This window comes from Capra hircus, chromosome 16 (assembly GCF_001704415.2).
Source record: "Capra hircus breed San Clemente chromosome 16, ASM170441v1, whole genome shotgun sequence".
NCBI lineage: Eukaryota > Metazoa > Chordata > Mammalia > Artiodactyla > Bovidae > Capra > Capra hircus.
Genome location: NC_030823.1, coordinates 78,017,655 through 78,039,379, shown reverse-complemented (window position 1 = coordinate 78,039,379; position 21,725 = coordinate 78,017,655). Strand labels below are relative to the sequence as shown.

General features: G+C 54.7%; 2 protein-coding genes and 1 long non-coding RNA gene across 7 annotated transcripts in view; 1 reads left to right on the top strand and 2 right to left on the bottom strand.

Moving 5' to 3' along the window:
- GPR25 (G protein-coupled receptor 25) lies at positions 3,435 to 5,424 on the bottom strand. Its single transcript, XM_018060835.1, has one exon. The coding sequence runs from the start codon at positions 5,314 to 5,316 to the stop codon at positions 4,192 to 4,194; it is 1,125 nt and encodes a 374-aa protein (XP_017916324.1). The 5' UTR covers positions 5,317 to 5,424; the 3' UTR covers positions 3,435 to 4,191.
- On the top strand, positions 5,487 to 8,743 carry LOC106502991. Its single transcript, XR_001296659.2, has 2 exons — positions 5,487 to 8,052; positions 8,353 to 8,743. It is a non-coding gene; the product is annotated as an uncharacterized LOC106502991 (long non-coding RNA).
- The window catches only part of CAMSAP2 (calmodulin regulated spectrin associated protein family member 2), a 96,652-nt gene continuing 87,356 nt past the window's right edge, over positions 12,430 to 21,725 (bottom strand). For 3 of the 5 annotated variants that reach the window (XM_018060830.1, XM_018060832.1, XM_018060833.1), the window contains 5 exons: positions 21,045 to 21,292; positions 18,084 to 18,156; positions 17,227 to 17,342; positions 15,894 to 16,012; positions 12,430 to 15,275 (listed from right to left, as the gene is read on the bottom strand). In XM_018060830.1, the coding sequence (XP_017916319.1) occupies positions 14,970 to 15,275; positions 15,894 to 16,012; positions 17,227 to 17,342; positions 18,084 to 18,156; positions 21,045 to 21,292 (862 nt within the window). In that variant the 3' untranslated portion in view covers positions 12,430 to 14,969. The remainder of the gene's footprint in view (positions 15,276 to 15,893; positions 16,013 to 17,226; positions 17,343 to 18,083; positions 18,157 to 21,044; positions 21,293 to 21,725) is intronic. The other 2 variants (XM_018060834.1, XM_018060831.1) reach the window with 2 other exon arrangements.

Genomic DNA, 21,725 nt, shown 5'->3' with positions numbered 1-21,725 from the left:
ATACGTTCAACGGGACTTCCCCGGTGGCTGAGACCCAGTGCTCCCAACGCAGGAGGTCCAGGCCAGGGAATGCTGCACGCAACAACTAAGGCCACATAAGTAAATAAAAATAAATATTTAAAAAAGATGTATTCAATAAACCATTACTGAACTCCGATTTTGTGCCAGGCACTCTTGGGCACTCAGTAGAGCCAGTGTTGGGTCCCACATAGATTGATCACAATTTAGCTTGGAAAAAGCTTACCTGTGTTTTATTATAATGTAATGTAAGGTGCTCAGTCGTGTCTGACTCTGTGGGCAGTGGGCTGCAGCCTGCCAGGCTCCTTTGTCTGTGTGTATTATTAAAATACATAGAAAAAGAAGGTACATTTTCACGGTGGAATAATGAGTGTTTTCCGTATTTTTCCTTTATATTTTCTTATGATTTCTTTTTTCAAAAAACAAAGAACCTGTATTACTTCAAAAGTCAGGGGGAAGCTTACACTTTTTAAGGGAAAGGCCAGGCCTAGGTGACCAGGGGTGTGAGCTGGGTGTCGCACGGGAGGGGTGGCAGGGCCGGGCAAGCCGGGATGAGAGACAGCACAGAGGCTTGAGCTTCCCTGTGCTTCTCTGTGCCGCTGACCGAGCTGTTTCCAAGCCGGGTCCCAACGAGGGTGAAATGAACTGATCACTCCTGCCTGCCCCCGGGTCAGGAGGACCAAGGAAGCCCCCTCTGTGTGCCTTTGACAAACACCTGCTGTGCTGCAGGACCCCAGGGTAGCCTTCCCCGGCCTGGCTCTCCCCGTCCGCCTCTTGGAAGAAGCAAGACAGGCCTTCTGCCCTGCTGGCTGGTGATGGACGCACGCAGGGGTCTCACGCCCACTCTCCCGAGATGCGAGATGTGAGGGCGCCTTCAGTGAGCCCTCCGGTGACGGCAGGAGGAAGAGCGGTCGGACCTCCTCACCTCCTCCTGTCCACCCAGCGCCTCTGCTTTCGGCTCCTGGGGGTCTTTCCACCCTTTGCCCCCTTGGACGGAGCTGGGGGTCTTGGCCGGGGCAGCAAGTGGTCAGCAACTTCTTGCAGGTACCCCAGCCAAGGCAAGGCAGGATCTAGACCCCGCGGCTCTGACAAGTGGGCTGTCCCCACAAGGTCCAGAGTGGTGCGGGGCTGAGTCATATCACCGAGCCGAGCTTCTCCCGCCCTGCCATTCCCGTGAACTCTTCAGATCACTCACCCTGGGCCTGGCGACCACACGGTGCCCTGAGACAGGGCCCAAGAAAGCCCAGAATTAGTCACCAGCTCAAATCAGAATCACACAAGCCAACGTGCCCGGCCTTTGCCCAGAGGTTGACCTTAAAAAAACCCAGAGATGCTCCACCCCATCTCCACTGCAGGCCACAGCTGGGGGATGGTGGGGGGCAAAGGGCAGGGCAGCGGGCCAGGACGGCTCACCCCGAGGGCAGGGCTCCTGTGGTCTAAACCCGCAGCTCACAAAGCACGTTCGAGGACACGGCTTCGCTTGACCCGTGAGGAGCCCAAGCAGAGCGGACAGAAGCGTCGTCCTCCACGTGAAGAAGAGGGGCTGGGGGCGTCTGGCCGGGGTGCCCCAGGAAGGCCCCACTGGGGTCAGGCCAGCTCTGGCCTGGGTCCGCCGTTAGCCTCAGCCTGGGGGCACCGTGACTGCTCCTTGTTCACTGCCCTTAAAGAAGGCTCCTAGAGGGGCTTCCTGGGGGTCCAGTGGCCGAGAGTCCGCCTGCTGGTGCAGGGGACGTGGATTTGACCCTGGTCCGGAAGACCCCATGTGCCTCGGGGCAGCGGGGCCTGTGTGTCCTGACGACTGAGCCGGTGGGGCTGAGCTCCACCCCGGGAGAAGCCCAGACCGCAAATGCAGAGCGGCCCCCGCCCTCCGCAGCTAGAGACAGTCCGCGCGCAGCAGCAAAGACCCAGCTCAGCCGATAAGCAATCAATAAAACTGTTTAAAAAGCTCATAGAAAATTTCCAGACAGAGAAGTGGAGGGGCCTTCCTTTGCTGTTGCCCTTTTGCAGATCAGACAGGCAGCGCAGCACCCGCCCCCCGCCCTTACCCTTCCCACCGTTTCTTACGATTTCAGATTACAACGGGATCACAACACTCACTCCCCCGACAGGTGCTTCATGCATGTCCCCGTCCCCACCAGGCACAGGGGCCACAGCAGGGGCAGACATCCTCCCTTGACTTATGGAGCTCACGTTCTGATGGGAGAGACAGACAGAAAACAGACGGCTTCCCGTTAGTTGAGAAGAGAGACACCCATGGCGCTTAGCTTGTGCCAGAGAAACAAAAGGTGGTTTTACCCAAAGCACTCTGCGGTTCCTAATGTTTTGCACCAACAGCACCAATGCTAACAATGATTTTATATCCTCCAGGCTTGAAGTGTGTGGGTGTGTACTTAACTTGAGCAGTTGTTACCCTTTTTGTTTCGCTTACCAGCATTTTCCAGTCTCCCAGCAGTGGGAGGGAAATGCTGAGTTTTGATAACTTCTGGTGAGGTAGGGGGTTGGAGGTGGAGAAGCTTCCTTTCCATCTGTCTTTGGGGAGCTTGGTGTACCAGCAAATCTGGAGAAGCAAGGTGGCAGGCCTTAAGACGGGGGCTTCGTCAGAACAGCCCAGGAGAGCACCTCTGCTGTGAGCTGGGGCCTCGGCATGTGACTCGGTCATTTCTTGTCTCAGAGAGTGATGGGGAGGGTCCGAAGGGCCACGGTGCACTGACCTCTCCAAGACTGAAGCGTCTGGAATCAGTCCTGCCAGCCCAGTGACCCCACGGCTGCAAGGCCTGCCTCCCTTGGGGTTTGGGGGGACAGGCCTGGGTGTGTTTCTCCCCAGTGTTACCTCCTAGGGCAGCAGATGGGCGGTGTGAGTCTGCTCTAACCCAACGGCCCCAAAGGCTGCCCTCCATGCCTGGAGCAGGCCTGGTGAGATCGGCTCTCCAGGAGAATTTCTGAGTTCTTTCCTGCACTGACTGACGTTTCTTTAGGCCATATCTGCTTAAAAGTATAAAGGCTGAATTCCCAACCCCTCCAGAAACCTCCAAGGAACACGGATGCCCTTCAGCATTTGTCCTGGACGGGCCCAAAGGGAGTGAGGAGAAAGTTCCACCAGGATTTGACAGCCACAATGCCACACTTCCGCTTTGAAGTGACACCTGGCTGGCAGCTGCGCTCGTCTTTTTCCCCTCCCTCTCTCTCTGAAACCTCCCAAATGGGAAACGTCCTTTAAAATAGGAAGAAGAGAAGACAGGCTGCCCTCCCGGGGGACCCACGGTGGGGATGCTGTTCTTAGCCCAACTTGACACCAAATCCCGACCGCTTTGAGGTCAGCCTCAACTCCTGGATTGAGTTTTGTCTGACCCAGTGATCAAGTGGCCCCCTCACACTCATTTCAGTCCCTTACACTCAAGTAAAGGCAGACACAGCTGTCGGATGAGGGCAGCAAGTGTTTATTGAGAAAGGGGAACTCACACTGCAGGGCCCAGTGTCCCAGCCGGTCAGAGCATCTGAGTGCCCGGGGACAGATGCTGGAACCCTCTGTCTGCAGGGAGGCACCCGCCCAAGTCCAGGGTGAGTCCTGCGGCTTCTTGGGAGCTGGGGAGATGAAGGACGGGCCTCCTGGGGTCGCTGGCAGCAGGAAGGGGTGAGCGCGACAGCACCGTGCTTCCCACGCTTTGGTGAGTGTTGAAATTGAAGATGCGGACGCGTGACTCAGCACAGCCACCAAGACGGCAGAGCGCAAAGGCCCGGGATTCTTCGGAGAGGAGCCAGAGAGTTCGGCTTGGAGAAGGTATTTCTCAGCAGGCAATGGCGACTGTAGGGACCAAAGGTAACGGGCGCCGAGAAGAGAGTGGCCTCAGGGCGCAGAGCAGGGAGGCCACTTCCCTTTCCGAGCCCGGGTCGGTGTGGCAGGTCCATCTCGCAGGACGTTTACTGCGCTGGAGACAAAGCTCAGGTGCGCACCCGGGCGGAGCAGGAGGAGAGCGGGTCTCGGGAGCCGGGCCGGGGGTGGGGGGGGACGCTGGAAGAGCTGAGATTTTGGGAAAGCTCGTGAGGGAGACCCCGGGAGGCCCCGCGCACCCGGGCGAAGCAGTCCGCTGCTCTCGGGGAGGTGGGGAGGTAGGCGGCGGTGGGGGGCGGCCCGCTTCGCTTCCCTGCGCCACCCGCAGCCCGCGGGCCGAGCAGCTACGGGCCGACAGCCTTGGGGGCGCTCGCTGTCTGGGCTCGGCCGCCCGCGCGGGCCGGGCTCCTGAACGGGGAGCCGTCGTCGCCAGAGAGTGATGACGCCGAGCTGCTCCAGCGCGCCGGGCGGTCGGCGCGCCCGCAGGCCCCGCGCTGCCGCAGCTGCGCGCGGAACGAGCGGTCGAGCAGCAGGTAGATGAGCGGGTTGGCGCAGCTGTTGACGAAGGCCAGGCAGGTGGCGACGGTGAGGCCCCAGCGCAGCGCCAGCAGCAAGTGGCAGGGCAGCGGCAGCGCGCCCAGGCTCGCCAGGTGGAAGACCGCGCGTAGGGCGCAGAAGGGCAGCCAGGAGCCCACGAAGGCGCCCTCGACGGCCAAGATGATGCGCAGCGAGCGGCTCCGGGCGCGGCCCAGGTGCGGCGGCCCGCGCAGGCGGCGCGACACGCGGCAGTAGCAGACGACGGTGACGGCCAGGGGCAGCACCAGGGTCAGCAGCAGCAGCAGCAGGCTCAGGCCCTGGAAGGCGTCCGACGGCTCCTCCCCGCACTGGCTGCCGTGGCCCCCGCCGGGCAGCGGCCGCAGGCGGCGGAAGGCCAGCGACGGCAGGCCGGCGGCCAGCGCCGCGGCCCACACGCCCGCGCAGGCGGCCAGCGCGCAGCGCCGGGAGCGCGGGGAGCGCGCGGCCAGCGGGCGGCCCACGGCCAGGTAGCGGTCCACGCTGAGGCCGGCCAGCAGCAGGGCGCCCGCGCAGCGCGTGCCGGCCAGCGCGAAGCTGCTGAGCTTACACAGGCCCTCGCCGAAGGGCCAGCGGCCACCCCGCGCCGCCGCCGCGGCCCACAGCGGCAGCGTGAGCAGGAAGCCCAGGTCGGCGGCCGCCAGGTGCTGCACGAAGGTGTCCACAAGCCGCCGCGGGCCGCGCGCCCCGGACAGCAGCCACAGCACGAAGGCGTTGCCCGGCAGGCCCACGGCGAAGGCCGCCAGGTAGAGCGCAGGGATGTAGGCGTGGCTGTAGGGCAGGTCCCGCGCCGCACACAACTCCTCCGGCTCCAGCTCGCCCGGTGCGCCCGACCCCGAGTAATAGTCCCAGGGCTCCGTCCCCGCGCTGGGGCTCCAGGGCTCCGTGGGGCGCATGGCCGGAGACGCCCGGTGGCGGACGCGGGGCCAAGAGGGAAGGTGGCTCTTCACGGCCCGTGCCCAGCCCAGCACCTCCCTTCCTGCCGCCGCGGGCCGAGGCGAATGGGTGGGCAGGAAGGGGTGGGGGCGGGGGAGGGGCAGGTGCCTGGGAAGAGAGGGGGGCGAGATTCGCGGTGGGGCGGAGGGCGGGGGACGTGGCTTCCCAGCTGGGTCTTTGGAAGAAAAGCTCCCGGGTGGATCTCCGCCCTGCCTCCCGTGGGAGCCTGACCTGTCCCTCATCAGTCACTGGTTTTATTGAACTAGGAGTGTCAACGGTTTCAGGGCCCCGAGGCCCGGTAGAACAGGCGCTCAGAGCCTCAGTCCCTCTCACCCCTTCTTGGCTCCAGGCTACTGTCTGTCTCTCTCAGGATTTTCCCCAAGGAGGTGCCAGCTGCCAAGATTCCCCTGGCCTCTTTGCAGAGCCGGCGGGTGGAGGGAGCCTGCCCTTGGGGGCCTCCCTACAGTCAGGGGCTGAATACCAGACTCTCCGATGGCGTTAGCTCCCTGAGCTGCTGGGTCTGGTGTCTTAGCCCAGGGTGGCATTTCTGACCAGCTCAGGTTCTCAGGGAGCCACGGGGAGGGTTTGCACCTGAAGAGGGAGGGTCAGACTGTCCAGATGAGGCAGCAAAGCCTGGAATCTAGACCCCAGCCCTTCCCCACCTTCCTTCCTGGGCAGAACCTACCTACGGAGCCTATGGGTGCTAGGCTCGGAGCGCAAGATGGAGGACTCAGCGGCAGAGGCGTTGTCCTCAACCAGGAGTTGGGAGTTTCAGAGGAGGATGGGATCCCTTGTGGACTGAAAGGCAGGAAGGATTCAGAGAGAAGGATGGGCATGTAGCCTGGCCTTGGAGGAGGCGGTGGGCCAGGGACAGGATGGGGGCAGGGTTCCTGAGGATGCTGGGCATTCAGTCGGGCCCCAGCTCCTCTTAGCACGTCCTCCCGCGAGCTGCTGCAGTGAGCTGTGACAGTGAGTCCTCCACAGAGCTGTACCTCATTGTCGCCAGGAGTGGATGAGCGGTTGGGTCATCTGGCGTTAAAAATTCAAGGCGGGTTATTTTTCCATTTTATTCCGTTCAGCCCTGTTACAGCAAGCGCCTCCGTGTGGCAGGCCCCGTTTCGGATGTCACAGGAGATGCCGGTTTTGACCTTGGAGGGTCACTAATCAGGCCCCAGAGACAGATCTGTGTGTCCCACGTGCAGTGGCCGGCGTGCCAGAGGTCACCCGTCCTGGTGTGAAGGTTAACGAAGTCCCCCTGGAGCTCAGAGGAGGGGGCAGCCCCTCTGATTGAAGAGGAAGTCCTGAGTCTTTCCCGGCACCCGAGGTGGGGACTGAGAGGCCCCTGGACACGAGGAGGGGGCAGAGCCCACCTGCGCCCCCAGGGCAAGTTAGTGCCAAGCTGTGGAGGGACACGCAGAGGCCACAGCAGAGCCCCGCGGTAGGCTGCTGTTGCGTGTGCAGGGGACGGGGAGTGTCAGACAGGGGACCGGCAGTGGGGACAGAGAGGAGCGGACCCATCCTAGAGGCCCGAGGCGCAGGGCTCTCGTAGCCGAGCAAGCGGGCAGGTCTGGGCGGCCGGCAGGAAACGACGCAGGCACCGACCGCCCATCAGTCCACTGAGGCCGGGGCCGCAGAGAGGCGTGTGTGTGTGTGTGTTCTGTTCTGTGTTGATTGGAGTGGGGTGATGGAATAATTCGTGATCCATGCCAGGCCCTTCTGAGGGCGAAAGCAGCATTAACGACCGTTGACCTGGGCCATCAGGCTGGCCTGGGCCGAGCAGACAGGGACATCATGTCTCCCTAGCTACAGCCCCTCTTGTCTGCGAGACACCCGGGGGAAGAAAATGCCAAGGGGCAGGTGGGGTGTGAGCACACTGTCCCCAGCAGGGGTTACTGCACGACGGGAAAGGCAGGCGAGGGCCGAGGCCGGGGTCAGGAGGCCTTTGGCCTGCCCTCCCCACCCCCAGGCCTGGGTCTTCCCTGAAGACCCCCACTCGCAGGGTGGAGACCGGTGGGCTGCCTTTTCAGGTTTGGTCAGGCTGCTGGTGAAGGACACTCTTGTCCTGGGAGGCCCTGCAGCCTCCGCCCCTGGAAGGCCAGCCCCGGCTGTGCTGCCTCGCCTGAGTGGGGACACGTGGGGGCCGCCAGGGGCAGCTGGGGACAGGCCCCATGCCTCCTGGGCACACGGCAGCCCAGGCCCGGGGCGTGTGTGGTTCTGAAAGCTCGAGATGAACGCCCAGCTGCCGCAGGTGGACGAGAAGAGCGGCAGGGCACCAAGAGGGCCGTGGAAGCAGGGCTGGAGGGGAGCAGACCTGGGCTGTTTATTAGAAACATCAGGCCTCACGCTTCCGGGGCCGTGGCCTTGTGGTCCCGAGTGTGCGGCGGATTCTCTCTGCTGGGGCCTGGGTGGCGGGCCTTTCCACCTTTCTCTGGGCGGCAGGAAGCCACGGGGGCCTGGCCTGCCACGTGCCCAGCCTGGCTTCAGTGATCAAAGCCAAATCCATGATGCTGGCCTCTCCTCCCCCTCAGGGCTGGAACCAGTCCCCTCGTGGCGTCTCATCCTAGTGAGCTGAGAGTCCAGGCCCCTGCAGATGAGCATGGAGCCCGCAGGGAGGAGACGGCCTGCCTCTCTCCTCTCGCACCCCAGGGCCCTCTCAGGCCCCCGGGGCTCCGGACGTCCAGAAGGAGAGTGGCCTGGTGAGCTGGGTCAGCCTTGCCCCGAGCACAGGCTCATCAGCTCCTGGGTTCGTGAACAGGGCTTCCTGTCACTGTGCTTGGCACAGGCCTGTGTGAGATGAGTATAAACACAGGAACATCCAGGGCTTTGAACTAGATGGTCTCTAGGAGGAGGTTTTTTTTTTTTTTTTCCCAGTCCCTTTATGGGCTGTATATTTAAGCTCTTACCACTGTCCCCCTTAATGTTAATTTTTCTGTCCAATCATCTTTAACTCTTTGGGGAAAATTTTGAAAGTTCTCTCGCCTTTTTCATCATGAAAGCCTTGGTCACATCGCAGAATGTGAAATAAGAAAAGGCGTTCTGGCGCTCCGGCAGCACGACACACCGGTGAACCTTCCAACCAGTGAAGGACATTTTCAAAACAGAATTCGTCTGTAGTCCCGTTGCTCGAGTTTTCCGTTTTGTCGACGTCGAGTCTCAGATGTCCTCCACGTCCGTATTCCTCGAACACCTGCTTCAGAGGCGAGTTTGCAGCCAGATGGTGCAGTTTCAGGCTGCCTGTCTCAAGTAATGTAAATCCACGGTTTCCTATGTTGCTGAATCTTCCAATTCCTTTGCTTTGGTCATTTAGGTTGGTTGTAGTATTTTTTTGCAGTATTTTTATTTATACAAATTTGTAATAAATAACAGCACTTACCACTTTTTTCTTCATACTGTTCTCTGAGTATAAATGCCTTTGTGAAGGACAAAGGCTATCAAATTTTTTGTGGCTTGATACAATTGCTTGCAATGATCGCTAACTGGCATCATAGGAGAGCATAGCTTCAACACAGTCTTTTAGAGATACTCATTGGTAAAATGTCTTTCCACTTTAACAGGTAATGAGGTAAAGTGGTAACTCACTTCAATTTACATTTCTTTGAAAACAGTAAGACTGAAAATGTTTCCAGATGTAATTCCTCTCATGTGAACTAATTATGTCCTTCATACATTTATCTATTACAATCTTTTGGGTCTAATAATTTGTATCAACTATTTATTTAGAATAAATCGTTATTCCATTTGGTTCCAGTACCTTTCCAGACTTTTTCCCTTAGCTATTTAAAATTTTTGTTTTACTTTTTCATAGTGGAATTCGTTGCTCTAAGCAATTTCAGAATTTAGAATGTTACTTTCTCTTTGATGATCTAGAAACAGGCACTTTATTTTTTGAATGTATTTATTGGGCTGCACTGGGTCTTAAGACGCGGCTCGGGGGATCTGGTTCCCGACCAGGGGTGGGGCCTGAGCCCCCTGCACTGCAGGTGCAGCCACTGGACCACCAGGGAGGCCCCTTCAGTCTTCTTGTTAAAAGTTTGTATCATCTTTTTAAATCGACATAAATGGTTTTTTTTTTTAAATTTCTAACTTTCCCAACACCATTACATTAAAGCTATTTGTAGGAACCTCGCTGTGCCGCGATGTTGAGGTCACTGTGCACACACCCACTATGCTGTGTCCTCGTGTCTGCGTGTGTTCAGTGAACAAACAGGTGGGGTTGTTGGTGGGAGAGGCTGGCGTCCATGTCCGCTTCAGAGCTTGACTGCCACGTGCAGCTGGTCTCCAGCTCCCGTCTCAGAGCAGGCAGGAGAGGGCCTGCGTGACGGGGGAGGATCCCTTGGACAGCAGGGGGGGGACACCCCCACAGCAGCTCTGCACCCCAGTCCAGCCCTGCCCCCCTGGGGAGTTGCAGGCTCGGCTGCCCTGTCTCCCCACCCCCCCGCCCCAGGTGTCTGTGCATACAGTGGGTGGAGGGTCATGGTCTGAGATTGTCCTGGACACCTCCTGAGAGGTCATCCCCACCTGGGGGCTTTTGGTTTGGGCCAGCACAGGTTCCTGGGGCTGGGGTCTCGGTGGTGAGTGCCACAGGTGAGGGGGCTTTAGCTGCAGAGCTGAGCGGGCCAAGGCATGGGCTGGTGGCAGCACGCGGGCCTGCGGCCCGTGGTGGCAGAGGCGGGTGTGTCCTCAGCCTCTGGACGGCGAGGGCGCTAGAAATGGGGGCCTTGCCTTCACTCATGGCCATTGACCGGGGGTGCTTCCTCACACACCACGCTCCTGAGCCCTCCGTGTGTGTGCACACGCGTGTGTATGTGGCTGTGCGCGCACGTGTGCCGGCATGTGGAGCGGGGATGGGTGTCGGGGAAGGCCGGCAGTGGTCCCCCCCACCCCCGCCACCGCAGGCTCCCCAGCCCAGGGCCAGCCCCACCCTGGGTGCCAGGGGCGGAGCAGGGTTTCAGAAACTCTCAGGGACAAACGAGACCGGCGGCTGGGAAGGGGTAGGACGGCTCAGCGTCCCTGGGGAAGTGCTTTGGTGACTCAGAGTGAAAGTGTCTCAGGGCCGCAACCTCACTGCTGGCCTGGGGGCGGCGGGTCAGGGGTGAGAGGAAGAGGGTGGCTTTCAAGGAAAGCGAGATTCCATCCCCTGCTTCCGGGCTGGAGCCTGAGGCGGCAGGACCCGAGAGGAGGGCAGCAGGGAAGTCCCCGGGCAGGACAGGGCCCCAGGGCGTTTGGAGAGGAAGCTGCAGGTCTGGGTGGTGATTACTCAGCCCACAAGGGTTGCTTGCCAGCACTTCCCAGTGATCTCAGCCCGCCTCTGGTCACCGAAGCAGGACTGGTGGCTGGGAGGGGGCGCGGGGCGGGGGCCAGCCCTTTCGCTGCCGTGAGCCTGCCCTTCCTGCCTGGGCCCTGCCCGACCCTGCCCCCCCATGCCATGCTGCCCATCCTAGCAGGGCGGACACCCCACCTGTCAGTGAACAAAAGACAAGACGACGATGACGGGGTGCTCGCTCTCCAGCTGCCCCCGCCTTACTGGGGAGCACGTTTTAGCGCAGACCCGGCACCATCTCCAGTGCGGCCAGGTCGGCCTTGAGGCTGCGTCCAGACACCACGGTGAACGGGTGACGTCCGGAGTCACCCTCCCAACTTGGCACAAACGTGAGGAGCCGAGGAACCTGAGAAGGTCCTGATGGCTGGGTTTTTCTCACAGCGACTTTGTGACTTATCTCGAAATGCCACACATGCCTGAGTTTCAGTGTCTACTGGGGATTTCCCTGCGGGCTGCTGTGACCGGGCCGGGTAGGCCCAGGAGGACTTCAGTCACAGCTGGGCTGAGCCGGGCTTCTGCAGGGGGGTGTGGGGGCATCGGGACCCCGGTCCCCCCTGCAGAAAAGACGTCCTGGCGACTCGGGCAGGGGTTGAGGTGGATGGAGGCTCGGGGGGTGCAATGTGCGGGGGACTCCTGGCCCGGGTGCCTCGGTGCTGGACCGGAGAGGAGGAAGGGAAGCCCTCAAAGGCTTGGCCTCAGTGGCTGGCGGCTGCTGGGGGCGCGGACCTGCCCAGAAGGTCGAGGACTGGTTTCTGAGCTGGCTGAGCTGTGGAAGACCGTGAACTTCTGGGTGAGGGGTGAGACGGACAGTGGTGGTGGGGAGGCCAGGTTGTATGGAGGTGTCTAGGCCTGGCAGAAAGCGCAGGGGCGGGCAGGGCCTGGGGCGGAGCCCTGAGACTCTGTGTGCAGGAGAGCTGGGGCCAGAAAGGAGGGGAGTAGCCCACCCTCAGGTAATAGCAGTCTGCAAACTCAAGCTGCCCGCAGGCCCCAGGGACAGTGTGCGCCAACCAGAGGCCGTCGCACCAGAAAGGCCGCCGCAGCGCTCTTATTTTGAGGCAAAACTATCTTTAGTTGGAAAGTAGGGGTGGGTTTCCCTGGTGGCTCAGGTGGTAAAAAAAACCTGCCTGCAATGCAGGACACGCGGGTTTTCAATCCATGGAAGACCCCCTGGAGAAGGGAATGGTTCCCCTCTCCAGTACTCTCGCTTGGAGAATCCCATGGACAGAGGAGCCTGGCGAGCTCCAGTCCAGAGGTCACGGGGTTGGACACGACTGAGCGACTAACACTTTCCCTTCACACACTTTTTAGGTTTTTCTGTAAGTGCTCTGGTCTGAATGAGGAGAATCCACAAAATCAAAGTGAAGCTTATGGAATGATTGTTGAGACCTGGCTCCCACTGCTGCCAGAGCTGGGCGAGCTCAGCAGATACTCACTTGTAGAGGCGCAGAGGGTTAATTCTGGCATTTTAATTATCAATTCACCAAAAAAAAGGAAGAAATACAGGCAAAATTAATGCAAGGTGAGCACAAACGTCTCTGCACCACTGTGTAGACCGTCTGAGCTGAGCACAGACAGCGACAGACTTTCCACACTAAGTCAGGACTCAACTTCTAGTACTAATCACCTCTCATGAATACCTCACTTGTTCAATTTAAACAGAGGTTGAGAGACAGGAAAACCAAGTGATGCGTTTGCCCAGGTTCAAATATTAGCCCCAAGACCCCGTATTTTAGTCGAGAAACAGAAAAGGACGTTCGGTGCCATGCTTTTATTCAAATGAAAGGGGAAGAACTACACTGCACCAGGAAGTAGCAAATAGGACAGTATTTTACAGCACAGCATCGTAAAAAACCTGTAAGTAACGCTCCCGAGTGGACAGGCAGCACACCAGACACTGTACATCGCCCCAAGTGTCCACGGAACCACAATTAAAAAGCTGGGTTTGGCTTTAAAAACAGCCAACTGAACTGTAACAGTCATAACACAACTGAGGGGGATGAAAAGCTTCCCAGCGCCTGTCGCACGGCAGAACCTGACAGGCCGCACTGGTGACTGCGACAAGGGTCTGGCAAACTCAACTGAGCAAGTATCCAGCAACGTGGCCTCCGATGAGGAGAAGCACCAACGTGTTTCCATAAGTTGATGACTATCTCCAGACTTTACGAAATAGCATAATTCTCATTTGTATAATTTTAAAAACATAATTTAAAAAAATCCACAGACTTAAATATATCCATATTCCTTCTGCATGAATAAAGTGAACCATCACACTGAGAGCCAGGAGCTCTTGTGGCGGTATTCACATTCTACCTTCAGACCTTACAGACGTCACTGGGCACACGCAGACTTGAGAACAAAGGGTGGTCCTGTCTGGTTTCACAGTTACTTCCCCCATTGTCTTGCATTCAGTTTAAAAAAATTTAATGGCCAAGTAGTATCACCAAGAAGACTGCTTTGATAAGGGCAATTTCGTTGATTAAAAAGAACAAATTTAGTAATGTTGAAGGCTTGTTAACTCTCCTTTTGACTATTACCCCATTTTGATTAGGTTCACTATTTTTTTAAACTAGTCAATCTATTTGACAATCATTTCCTTCTAATTGTGACCGAAATGGTTGTCTGAAAGGTAAAATGTGCAATCCCTCAGTTTTAATCTTCATGTTTTATATACACAGTATGTATACACTTAAAATATAAGAGTTACATATATCCTGGTCTTGTACATGCAAACAGCAGATCACAAATAGTTCTGAGCTACACACATAATCTTCTTGCACAGGTATAGGAAAAAGATCTGTGAAATTTTCTTTTTTACAGTTTAAACAAATATACATAAATATAAGAACATAAATTACAGTAAAGTATTGACAGCATTTGAGAAGATGCTGATAGGCCAGACGCACTGACGCCGAAGGCCTTATAAGAGAGAGGCACAGTCCAGGAACACCTCACTCCTACTCTCTTTAAAAAATAAGTGGATACATCATCATATGAGATATTAGTTAATTTCTCTGAACAACTCAGTTGGAGAAGTGTATATATTTTTGTCTCTACTTCCCATTAAAGAAGACAGACTATGCGTCTCACACACGCTACGATACTGTCTTTCCGTCTAAGTTTACATGTTGTCACAACACTGAAACATAACAAGGTCACAGAATCATTCAAGTCTTTTCCTGAGAATGAAGTTTTTCCCCAACTAACCCTCTGGTATGCACTGTTAAAGGAACAAAAATCACACAGGGAAGAGTTCAAGTGTGTACTTAATCTAGGCTGTCCCACTTGAAAAGGATGAAAAAGAAGAAAAACTCAGAATCAGTGAAAGAATGTGAAGCTATTTTAAAATTAAAACGTAGCCCTTTGTACATGTTTAAAAACTCTAAATATAACTTTTGTATCAGTTATAAATACAACGGAAAGACCTCTCGAGAGCATGTGGCAGGAAGTCCTCCATCTTCAGGCTCAGACTACTCAAAGTGTCGCTCATTTCTGCCAGCTTATAAAGTGACATGCTTCAAAAGAGACAGAAGGCCTTTTTGTTAAAAGAACAATCTAAATTATTCTGAGTTGGCTAGAAGTGGTGTAAAAACAGCTCTGATTTAATCAGCAACTTCTTATAACATCTTCTTGGTTAAGCTCACGTGGTTTCAAGTGAACTATAGCAGCTCTTTACAACTCCTCTTGTTTCATAGGAAAACATTAATACTTGAGTGAATAATAAACACAGACCTGTGAGTGCTTCGCAGGGTCATTTGGCCAATGCGCCGGCACTGCTGAAGCACGGCACTAGTGTTTCTCTCCGCGTCCTAAGAACGGCTCGAGGTGTCTCCGCAGGCCTACTTCCTACTCTTGTGATCTCCACATGAAACCAAATACAAACGTCATCCTGGAACAAACTCCCAGGGGAGAAAAACAGCCAAATAAACCATCTGAAGACACTCATGTACATTAAAAAGTTAAAAAAAAAAAAAAAAGGCAACAAACAAAAACACACAGCTGATGATCCTGGCCACACGCCAACTAGTGTGCGCGCGTGCGAGAACTCAGCGCTTTGCTGCATCGAGAACCCAGCAGGCAAACCTCCACCAGTGAGCCGGACACCCGCCATCACCTGGCCTGTCACCTCGGTGTGTCTCCAGCACTGCGGTCTACATTCCAGTTGTCATGACAACAGGGCTGAACGTCCAGTTTCAATGACTAGAAGTCTGTTGGCAATTAGAAAGGATTTCTATAGGCAGGAGGGATGAAGTGCAAACTTACCATGAACGTTCAGAAGCAGGTATCTCCCAGCCCCTATGCTTTAGTGGGTAGCAGTTTTTTGGGTGTCACTGGCCTCTTGGCCTGCCACAAATGGCTGTGAATGGTGATCGCGTCAACACTGGCAGAGAGAGTTTTAGCAGGTATGTGGCTGAACTGTTTCCTGTCAGAATTGTACTTGTAAAGGCCCTCGATCATCTTCTTGGTGACAGACTTCGGTCCTATCCCAGCCAGCTTACTGATCTCTTCAGTGTCCGGGCAGTAGGCGTACAGAGACCGGAACTGGCAGCCTGAGTCCCGGAACAGGATCAGGAAGTTGTTGGCATCTGACTTCTCCATTTCCTTCAGGGTCACAAACAAAAGCAAGATAACAATGAAAGCCCTTAAACGTTCTGCTGAGCACGAAACGTTCACATAGCTGTGCTACATCTCGTGACGTGTAGTTTAAAACCGAAACTCCCGAGCAGCTAAAGTGAGGGGCACGTAATGCAAGCCCAGCACGCTGGGGCTGAAGCGTGTGCAGGCCCCTCACGGCTGAGGACCTGCTGGCTGTGCCGGAATGAAGACCCTGGAGGAGCGTCAGGGTCTGCGGGATCTGCTAAGTCCCTACCACTGACAGCCAGGCACTGGCCGTCTCCTTTGCGACACAGCTCCATTTTAAAAAAGGCAAATCACGTAATCTACGCTTATGAAATGTGACTGAGTGACTCTGGGGAAGAAATTATTTTATAATTTTATATTTTCATCTTAAGTCTATGCCTAGTCTTGAACGAAATGTGCAGTCTTCCAGAATCCCATCTGAGAGTTAAGTCCGTCTAATAATGAAAACATAGTTACACACCCTTCATATGCGGCTGAAATTCTAGGAGTCCCTAAGGAGTGCTTTTTCTTGAGTTGAAAGAGACGATTCCTACAATTTTAAGGCGTTGCCCACCCTAACTTTCATGCGAACATGCTTACCTCCAGAATTTTTTTCTTCTGACCTTCATTTACTTTTCCAGCCAAACAGCAATGAGCTAAAGCATTTTGTATTATGTGCTTATTGGATTTTGCACTGGGTTCTTTGAAGAGCTTTGGTCCTATAAGAATTTAATAACAATAACAGTAAAAATAACTTTGCTAAATCAGAAATGCTACTTATTAGTACCATTTGTATAGCATTATTAAATGATACAATTGTCTCCACATGATCAAACTCTAACATGAAGGCTCTGCCCTTTACGTCAGGACACGGTTTTATCTGCGGGGTTACACCTCGCGGTCTCCTCCAGCCTCCTGAGGTGGCCTGGAGGGCAGCACTTTCTGCCACTTTCCTGGAATGTTTGCACCTGAGAAGGCCCCTCCTCCCTCACACTCACCTCCTCAAGGAGGCCTTCAGTAAGCATGCAGAGAAACCAGTTCTTTGGAAGAGAAAACAATTAGCCCTGATTTGTCATGTTTACCTATATCTGGAATAAATTACTCCCACCATGGCTGACTCAGAGCTACCAGTGGTCCTGCAGCCATGTAATTCCTGGAAGGTTCACTGTGTGTCTGACAGCCCCGCAGGTCTGGGCTCCCCTGGGCCCGGCAGACACGGCTGTTGCACTGACCTTATAGGCTGCTGGGCCGGCTGGAGCCACAGGGTAGGGAGGAAACAACTCTGGGGAAGTCAGCAAGCTCTGTCCCCTGGGCCTTCGGGGACCACTTGGGGGTCAGCCGGATGCCAGCGGGATGCAGGTGGCCCCGGTCACCTCTCCTGCCTACCTCTCCTCGGCCGTTCCCACTTTCTCTCCTGCTTCGCTGCTTCAGTTCTCACCCACGTGGTATTCTGCGTGCTTCTCCTTCGACAATGCCTCCCCCAACAGAGAGAGACCAGGTGCCCTCCTGGACCTAAGGCCTTCCTTTATCTTTCAGAGCCTCTCAACGCTTGCTCCAGACCCTGAAGGCCCTCATGAGGGGAAGCACTTGGCGGAGCCGAGCTGTTCCCCACACTCATGACTGATGTGGGGCGGAGGGACCTCTGTAGATCAAACTGAGACAGCCCCAGACCCAGACTACAACACAGAGACGGGCAGGGTTTCGAAGGGAGAAGCGGGGGGCTGAGGGCTGAGGGCTATTGCTATTTTTCTGAAGCTAATTCAACTGGGACAAGTCGCCACCACTCTGACTGGAAGCGTATCACAGACACTGACTTACCTGAAAGAGGCCGCCTGCCTTAGCCACGTTTCCGATCGGCCCTCCGCGGGCAGCGCACCCCGCATCACGTCTCAACCCCTGCCCAACTGCTTCCCAAGGACGGGCGGGCACTCACCTGTGTACTCTGTCCCTGAGGCCACGGACGACGTGGTGGAGGCGTTCTCCCAGTCCTTCTCGCCATTCCGGCTCCCACACCGGCTCGGAGATAAGAAGCCTTCTACAGACTCTGATCTGAAGGACAGAAGACATGCCCTGTAATGTCCCATATAGAGGAGAAACATCTGGGGCTCAGGAGAACGAAGGTGAGTGCCAACCAAACTCAACTCAGAGGCTTAAAAAGAAGAAGATGGTGGTCATTCTGTCGTGTTCACAGCCGCAGAGCTGAGACCTCAGTGGGCACCCCCCTGAGTACCTGTGGAGGACAGATAGAGGTTCCCACAAGACAACCGACAGTACCTGACGACCTTCACTAGGAACCTTTTTTTATATGGGTGCTATGTTATAACATGTTTCGTAAGACCAGGAAATACTGATTTTTAGCTTCTAATACATATACTGGGTTGGTCAAAAACTTCATTCTGTTTTTTTCCATAAGGTGGTTTGAAACCTCAAACTAACTTTTTGGCCAACCCAACACAACCTTGAGAAAGAGGGAGCGTACAAAGGAGCTTTCCTAAGTCACAAGAGGGGGAACCTAGAGCGGCTGGCGCGCTGCACACGAGGACGCTCCGCTTCAAGCTCGGCTGTCACACAGCCACCACAGCAGCGCCGGCCAAGTTACGGGCACTATCCTACTGATGCCACTACTCTAAACCCAAAAGGAAAAACTGAAAGACGAACGGACCGCTCCATGTTTGTGTTTTTTACAGACACTCAGACTGTCCTAGTCAGCAAAGCTTACAACCACCCATGATTACGGTGCATTTGCTGAGAACGCTATGTTCTCAGGAAGACACCTGCGCTGGGACTCACCTCGGGGTCCTCTTCCCTGAGTGCAAGCTCTCATTATCGCCCATGTTCAGTGACGCCAGAGAAAGGCTCGAGACTGCAAAGACACAACAGATTTGTGATCCTGAACAAAAGTTAGAAATTTAAAAGGGGCAACTAGAGAAGAGTGTTCATCAGGCAACACCGGTGCACGGCAATTGAGCTTGCACAGTCTCCTTTCCCTTTTTAACACATAATACGTTTGCATGCATGTATGCACAACCTATTTAAAATGGGCAAGGAGCCTACTTTTGAGAACTAATGAAATAAGTGCAGGAGACTGAGAGGTTCAAGCCTCCAGTTACGAGATAAATGAGTCAGGCAGCTGACGTGTAAGGTGTGGGGAGCGCAGTCAGTCACTACGTAAACTCTGTGCAGTGACTGATGACAACTAGATTAAGCCTGGTGATCACTGTGAATCACTCTGTTGTGTAACAGGAACTAACACAGTGTTGTAGGTCAACTGTACTTCAACAACAAACAAACTCATAGAAAACGAGATCAGATTTGTGGCTGCCAGGGGCAGGGGGAGGGGCGCCTGGATGAAGGGGCACCGTCTTCAGCATGTAGACCTGGGGGCGCGATGACAGCAGGGTGCTCCATGACAGCAGGGTGCTCCGTCTACCATTTCCCTGACGCTGCTGTGACACACCACACAAGAGCTGCCGTGAGACGGACCCTAGGAGTTCTCAGCACGAGGAGAAAACGTGCCTTTCTTTTTCTGAGATGTTTTATCTATTCAAGATCATGGATGCTCAGCAGATTTACTGTGGGCACCACTTCACGATATACGTAGATCAAATCACTAGACTGTGCATCTTAAACTTACAAAGTGCTAAACGCCAATCACATCTCAACAAAACTGAGAGAAAAAAAGGATAAAGTTAATTATTCCAAAATAAAGTGGTATATTGAGTGCTTATTAAAAAAAAACTAAAAAAAAAGAAAAATTAACAAAGAAACTAACAAGAATAATAAAATATATTTTAGGAATATCTAATTCCCAGGTAACGCTGGACTGGATAAAGCACAAGCTGGAATCAAGACTGCCGGGAGAAATATCAATAACCTCCGATATGCAGATGACACCATCCCATGGCAGAAATCGAAAAAGAGCTAAAGAGCCTCTTGATGAAAGTCAAAGAAGACAGTGACAAAGTCGGCTTAAAGCTCAACATTCAGAAAACTAAGATCATGGCATCTGGTCCCGTTACTTCACAGCAAATAGATGGGGAAACAATGGAAACAGTGACAGACTTTATTTTTGGGGGCTCCAAAATCACTGCAGATGGTGACTGCAGTCATGAAATTAAAAGATGCTTGCTTCCTGGAAGAAAAGTTATGACCAACCTAGATAGCATATTAAAAAGCAGAGACATTACTTTGCTGACAAAGGTCCATCTAGTCAAAGCTATAGTTTTTCCAGTAGTCATGTGTGGATGTAAGAGTTGGACTATAAAGAAAACTAATACTTCTGAACTGTGGTATTGGAGAAGACTCTTGAGAGTCTCTTGGACATCAAGGAGATACAACCAGTCCATCCTAAAGGAAGTCAGTCCTGAATAGTCACTGGAAGGACTGAAGCTGAAACTCCAATACTTCGGCCACCTGATGCGAAGAACTGACTCATTGGAAAAGACCCTGATGCTGGAAAAGACTGAAGGCGGGAGAAGGGGATGGCAGAGGATGAGATGGTTGGATGGCATCACCGGCCCAATGGATACGAGTTTGAGCAGGCTCCAGGAGTTGGTAATGGACAGGGAAGCCTGGCGCACTGCAGTCCATCGGGTCACAAAGAGTCATACACAACTGATCAACCGAACTGTTCCCAGGCAGCAAGTCAGTTTGTTAATTTCAGCCAATACTAGGTATCAAAACTTTTCACTGACTACAAAAGGTGGAGTTCTCTTTACTTTTTAAATTGAACTACAGGTAATTTACAATGCTGTGTTAGCTTACGGTTTAAGCAAGGTGATTCAGTCACGCGCACACACACACGCACACACGCACACACACGCACACACACACACACACGCACACACACACGCACACACACACGCACACGCACACACACGCACGCACACACACACGCACACACGCACGCACACACGCACGCACGCACGCACGCACGCACACGCACGCACACGCACACACACGCACGCACACACACACACGCACACACACGCGCACACACACACACACGCACACACACACACACGCACACACACACACACGCGCACACACACACACACGCGCGCGCGCGCACACACACGCGCGCACACACACACGCGTGCGCACACACACACGCGTGCACACACGCACACACACACGCACACACACACGCACACGCACGCACACACACGCGCACACACACACACACGCGCACACACACACACACACACACACGCACACACGCACACACGCGCACACACTCACTCTTCTCCAGACTCTCTCCCACCATAGTTCCCTGTGCTGTGCAGTAAGTCCTTGTTGCTCATCTAGTTTACAGTCACGTGTCTATTGTAGCCCCAGCACCCTAACACTTACCACACCCCAGTACCCTCTGGCATCTGTTTTCTGTGTCTATTTTATTTTTTTAAACAGTTCTCTTTAAATAGTGTTACATTATTTTCCTTCATTTTCAGAATAACTACAGTAATTCAGTATAGAATTCAGCATATAAGTCGGTATAGAATAAGTATAGTAATTCTTAAGTTTCAGAGTAACTATAGTGACAACCCAGGGAGATGGTATGTGAGGGCGAGCGCCCACCGGGCTCGTGTTCAGGCTGGATGTGAGCACTCGAGTGTGCTGCTGGCCATATGCACGCACGTGTAACAGGCTCCACTCGCAGGAAGCTTTCCTGCCCAGTTCAGCGCCCTCTGCGCCTCCGTGCCACTGCCGAGCTGGGGTCTGCTCTAAGCCACGTCACCACGTGCCCGTTACCTGGGGGGCCTTTCACGGGCGTCTTGGGGGACTCGAGGTGATCCCTGTGGATGGACTTGGGCCGCTGCTTCTTCTGCCGGGCCACCTGAGGCCGGGGCTTGAGGACGGCGTCCATGTCCTCCATGAGCTTGAGCTGCTTGCGCCGCAGGTACTCCTGCCGGATGAACTCGCGGCGCGCCCGCTCGTCCTCCTTCTTCTGCCGCTCCTCCTCCGTCCTGCGCCTGGAGACCAAGCGGGCGCGCCGCTTACTGCGCACGCATTGGGGGGGCGGGGCGGGGCGGGGCGGGGGGGGGGTTAGGGGAGGTGCTGCGAGGGGCGGTGAGTGCGCGAGGGGGTGAGCGTGCGCGGTGAGCGTGCATGGGGGGGCGGTGAACGTGCGTGAGAGGCGGTGAGCGTGCGTGGTGGGGAGGCAGTGAGAGTGCGTGGGGGGGGCGGTGAGCGTGCGTGGTGGGGGGGCGGTGAGCGTGCGTGTGGGCGGAGGTGAGCGTGCGTGAGGGGGCGAGCGAGTCAACACCTGGAAAATGCTCCATTTAAAGTGTGCCTGGGACAACTGCGGTCATTAACTATATCATTAATAAATTACTACTTTAAAAAAATGTGTGTGTGTGAGAAAAACCCAGGAAAATTATTTTAAGTTAATGTTTCAAGCTTGGAATAAAAACATGCAACCAATACTTGAAT